Raw genomic sequence first — 5859 nt, 5'->3', positions numbered from 1 at the left:
AAAATTGAGCATCAAATCAATACTGAGATTTTTTTTCAAGACTGTGATAACCTTATAAAAAAATAAAACGAAACAAATTATAAAACTCGATTATCAATCAATCCAATATCAAATGATAAAATAAAAAAAATAAATTTATAAATAAAATAAGAAGTTAAACTCACCATACCCATCAATAAGCCCATGTACTTTTTAAAATCTAATAACACATTTTTTTTTCAAAATTATTTTTTTAACTATATAATAAAAAAATAGATAATCACATAATTAAGTTTAATTAGAAGGAAAAAAAAACCCCACTAAATTCTTAAACTGGAGCAATAAAAGTTACCTTGCCAAACTCACAAACTGAGATAATCAGGTTTACCTCATTAAATTTGCAAACCGGATCTTGACTCCATCAAGTTTATTAACCTAGCTTTTTTTAAATTATTTTTTATTTAATTAAACTTTTAGAAAATATATCATATTGCGATGCTGAGATATTTTTTTGATACTATAATCACCATATCAAAGACAAATTAAAATAAATTATTAACTCTAAACTTTGTAAACATATCATATAAAAACTTAATCAGGAAAAATAATTAAAAACCAAAGAAAAAAGGATCAAAATGCAAAAACAACAACAACGACCAAAAAATACTACGAATTATTATTATAATTCATAATGTCAATAGGTGTGGAGAAATAATATTTTTCTCATACATTTTAGGTTTAGTTATTTAGTTATAATAATTATAAAATTAAATAACAAAATTAATAACAAAAAAAATCAAAATATAAAATAAAATAAAATAACAACACTATAAATTACTACTATAATTCATAGAAAATAATAATAATAATAATAATAATAATAATAATAATAATAATAATGTCTGCTTCTTTTGTTTTTGAAAAGAAAAATATTGTTTAAATAAAAGACGTCGTGTCCAACTGGTTCAAGTGATGGACATGAATTTCTTCTTCCCCCACACGTTCAAATCCTGCGGTCCATATTTGCCTCTCTTTTTAGCCCTTTTTTTTTAGTTTTTAAAATTGTTTAGGAATATTATATAAAAAATTAAAAAAAATTATTAAATACAGTAATTTAAAAGATTAACTGAGATAGATATATGTAATTTATTTTAATATATTGTTAACTAAAAAAAATATCTTAAACCCCATAAAATTTTATATTGTTAACCAATGGCAATACTAAAAAAAATTCTTTGCAATTTAAATATTATTTTTTTAAGTTAAAATAATTATACGTTCGGTCCGCGGCAGGAAATAACCAGTCATTATCTAAGAGCCTGTTTGGAAATGTGATTGCTGTTGCTTTTCAAATAGCTTTTCGTGCTAAAATGCATGCCAACGATATTTTTTTATTTTTTAAAAATTATTTTTGACATCAACACATTAAAATGATTTAAAAACATTAAAAACATATTAATTTGAAGTTAATAAAAAAATAAAAAATTTTCAAATTTTTTCAAAAGCGCTTTTGAAACGCAGAAACAAAAAGGCTCTAAATTCTAAAGCCTCCCTCACCCCCTTTCTCTCACGTTAACCCAATCTTTCAGATCAGATCAGATCAGATCAGACCAGACACCTCATCTCATTTCCTCCAATTTACAGCAAGACAAGGTGGCCGTGAGCACAACCTTCGCGATCCCTCTCCTTTTCCGATCTCTGAGATTTACACAATACAGCTACAGCTTAAAAGATATAACAAGGTACTTCCAAGATCTCATTTTGAATCTTGTTTTTTTTTTTTCCCGTAATTTGATCGAATATGAGCAACTTCAATTTCGATTTCGGAATCGGATCAAACCGACCCAAATCTTTAAACGAGCAAAGGAACCCAAACCCATCTCCTTATTCATCTTCTACAACACAATCTAAGCCTACGTGGCAACCCAATAAGCCATCATGGACGCACCAACCGGCACCAGCCCAGTCAATGGTCCGACCCGGTGGTTTGAATGGACCCGCTTCTATGGTGGGTGATATAACTGGGAAGACTTGGAATTCGGGTATCGGTTCGGGTTCTGGTATTGGGATTGTTGAAAAGAACCCTAATTTGTTTTGTGATCTTGTTACTTCTGCTATTGGAAATACCAAGGGTAGCAGTAATAGTAATGTTCCGTTGAAAAATGTTAATAAAAGCGCATATTCGATGGGGAATTTGGCTGATTCTTTGCCGAAAACGAGTGGATCCAACGCCAAGAGTGGTGGAGGTTGGGTTGGTAATGATAATTTGGGTGGTTATTCCAGTGGATATAATAGAAATAGTGGTAATGCTAATGTTAGTGTTGGTGTTAATAAAAGTTCGAATCTTGGGGGGGCGTCGATGAAGAGTATGAGTGGTGGTGGAATGAGTGGAAGTAAGGACCCTTTTAGTTCTTTGGTTGATTTTGGAATGAATCAGAAACAAGGTAATATTAATTCGGCTAGTAAAGATAATAAGCCGTCTGGCAATGCCACTGGTGATGCATTTGGTGCTTTTCAAAATGCTTCAAGTGCAAAATCGGTTCCATCAGTTGGTGTTGGTGCTAGCAATAATGGTTTCATGGGATCAAATACGAGTTCCAAGTCCAATATTGATGACTTTGGAATGTTCAACAATAGCTTTCCTACTCAGAAGCAGCAGGCTCCGGTTCAACCTTCAGTTGGTGATCCGCTTGACATGTTCTTCACACCTTCCTCGGGAAATGCTACAACAGTATCTGGAGGATCGGGAGGGCAGCCATTGTCGGAAGTTGATGATTGGGGATTGGATTCTGGGCTTGGAGGGGGAGGCGTGAATGATTCTCATGGTGCCACCACTGAGCTTGAAGGGCTTCCAGCTCCTCCTGCTGGGGTAACAGCTTCTGCAGCAAAGAACAAGGGCATTGAAAATCAAAAACAGGGGCAATATGCAGATGCCATCAAATGGCTGTCCTGGGCTGTGGTACTTCTTGAGAAAACAGGTGATAAGGCTTCCACCATGGAGGTTTTATCAACCAGAGCTTCATGTTATAAAGAAGTTGGAGAGTATAAGAAGGCAGTGGCAGATTGTTCAAAGGTATAATCATTTCTTTATTTTGCTCATTGATTTAAGTTGTGGCCTTTTTGTACATTCCTTCTGGTGATCGTTTTATGAGAGCTGTGTGTTTCTTTATTGTAAACTATCTGCATTATGATTGAAAAAAATTGAGTTTTAGGATAGTACTTCATATGGCGTGGGCTTCTGAGCATAGGATGACATGGCTATGAGACTAACTTGGGAACTAAAGAATCAGCTACATGACTGAGTTGTATGATTAGATCCTTAAGAGAGAATCAATGTTAGAAAAGTGGAGCCTTGATACACTGAGCTTTTGGTCCCTGGGGCGGCAGCACCTGTGATGAGTTAATTGCCTGACTTGCTCTGGATAACTATAACCAAGTACCATGTAAATTATTAGAAGTATATAAATAAATCTGTCCTACAAGCAACTTAGCCATTGCATATTTGAAGACTAGCAACTTGCCCAGTGTTTCAATTAGATCTTGCATTCCACAAAATTTAGACAATGCATTTCTTTTTTCTCTTCTGTGCTTGAGAGTGCTTTTCCTGGCTTCCTATGATATTCACATTGATTTTTCTTCTTGATCTACTAAAATTACAAGGTTAGGTACTTCATAGTTTTCTCTCTGCTGTGCAGGTGCTTGAACATGATGATGCAAATGTATCTGTTCTTGTACAGCGTGCGCTCCTGTATGAGAGTATGGAAAAGTACAGGCTTGGAGCAGAAGATCTGCGGGTTGTTCTGAAGATTGATCCTGCCAACAGGGTTGCAAGGAGTACTGTTCACCGTTTGACCAAAATGGCAGACTAGAGAGGTTCTGAAAATTTCACTTTGTATTTTGCCTTCTTCATATAGGTTACCTTTCCCCATTGCTAAATTTGTGGGGAATGATGGCATTTTGCTTGAATACATAATTCAGTTGATAATTGTGGCTTGCGTTTATGATGTGTTGAATTCCTTTTCTTTTCTTTTTTTTCCTTTATTTTTTTTTTTTTTGTGACTGGGATATCCTTACTTGATACTTCAAAAAGGTTTTGGATTTTCCAACTTTTTGGGAAAGACATGTAGCGCCTCATTTTTATCCCGTGTATCTTTTTAAATTCCAAGATTTTGTTGTCATCTGATTTAAATGTTGGTTCGAGGTATGCACCACTGTAATTCTTTATATTCAGTTACTTATTCGTGGTTGATGATTCTCCATGATAATATCATGTTCACTGTGTGTTTAGCAAGCATTGGAAGCGGTGCTAATTAGTTAAGAGATAAGAAGGTCAAGCTGTAGCGTGGTGGCAAGGTGTTACACTTTTCCACATTTGACTACCATGACTCAATTTCATAATCCCTCAAGAATTGACCATTTAAATTTAAAATGTTCCTCCTGATCTCTTACTGTAATTTCATGATTTAGGTTTGGAACTGCATTCCAAATAGCATTTAACTAAATTTTGAAAATTAATTTTTGCTTAAAATTATTTTTTTTATGTTTTTTGGATTGATTTGATATGATAATATCAAAAATAATTTTTTTAAAATAAAAAATTATTATTTTAATATATTTTCAAATGAAAAATATTTTAAAAAGTAATTACTACCATCCTTTCAAATAATATTTTACAGGATGAACTTTTACAATTTAAATTGTCCTTTGTTTGGAATTTAAGAAAATTGGCGTTCTTCGTATTGAGTTGTCAGTCCTGTTATGGTGGTTTCTTGGAATTTCATTGATTAAAAATCATCTGGGATCGGGCTATTTTTCTATTATAAATTTTCTGGGATTAGTTACTTGCAGATTGAATGCCAATGTTGGACGCATGACTCGTGCGGCAAATTGGATGGTGGTGCGCCTGCAATCTTGCAAGTGCTGCATCCTACTTCCCAGTACTAGTCGTCACTGCAATTTTGTGACTACTGTAACAGATTCAGTTGCCGGAAAATTTGACGTGGGCTTTGTCACTCTATACTTGTTACATAGTTACAGGGCAAGCAAGCTAATCAGAATGGAACCTGTTCAATTATTTGTAGCAACCTGGGTTATCAAGATCCAGAAAATGGATCTTCCTCTACTTGCTTGTCCGAAATGGATTCCAGTGGTAGCAGACAAATAACAATAAGCCTCTACACATTTTCATTTTTCTGGAATTAGTAACTTGCAGATTGAATGCCACTGTTGGATTCGTTTGGCAAATTGGATGGTGGTGTGCTTGCAATCTTGCAAGTGCTGCATCCGACTTCCCAGCACTAGTCGTCACTGCAATCTTGTGACTGCAGTAACAGATTCAGTTGCTGGAAAATACGTAGGCTCAGTCACTCTATACTTGCTACATGGTTACAGGGCAAGCTAATCATAATTGAACCTGTTCAATTAGTTGTATCATTGGACCTGTTCAATTAGTTGTAGCAAAACCTGGGTTATCAAGATCCAGAAAATGGATCTTCCTCCACTTGCTTGTCCGAAAAGGATTCCGGTTGTATTCGACAAATAACAATAAGCCTCTACACATTTTGTTTTTCCAAAGCTTCTACCTCTGGGAGCTGCCAAAAATGCTTTTATGGTAATGAACATCTTCAAGACGATTTGTGTGGACTATAAATTAAACCCTCTATTTAGATTGTCTGAAGATAGTATATTTTACATCAATTAGATAAGAAAACAAACGTTATTGATAACTTAACAAAGCTCTTGGGTTTTGATTAGAAATGTGCATTGCCTCACATTTGTCTATATTAGAGCATGAATATTTTTGCATTGCAAAATATTTTTAAAAAATAATTTTTTTTTATTTTTTTTGTTTGATATTATTTTTTAAAATATTTTTTGATC

The 5859-nt window shown here is 33.9% G+C and overlaps 1 protein-coding gene across 1 annotated transcript; it reads left to right on the top strand.

Annotated features, from left to right (window-relative positions):
• The first annotated feature begins 1517 nt into the window (after positions 1-1517).
• Positions 1518-4179, top strand: LOC105114275 (Tetratricopeptide repeat (TPR)-like superfamily protein). Its single transcript, XM_011010780.1, has 2 exons — positions 1518-3052; positions 3675-4179. The coding sequence occupies exons 1-2, from the start codon at positions 1781-1783 to the stop codon at positions 3846-3848; spliced, it is 1446 nt and encodes a 481-aa protein (XP_011009082.1). The 5' UTR covers positions 1518-1780; the 3' UTR covers positions 3849-4179.
• Positions 4180-5859: the final 1680 nt, after the last annotated feature.

This window comes from Populus euphratica, unplaced genomic scaffold (genome assembly GCF_000495115.2).
Source record: "Populus euphratica unplaced genomic scaffold, PopEup_1.0 scaffold506.1, whole genome shotgun sequence".
Taxonomy (NCBI): domain Eukaryota; kingdom Viridiplantae; phylum Streptophyta; class Magnoliopsida; order Malpighiales; family Salicaceae; genus Populus; species Populus euphratica.
The sequence above is the reverse complement of the archived record's forward strand: the minus strand, read 5'-3'. Positions and strand labels throughout refer to the sequence as shown.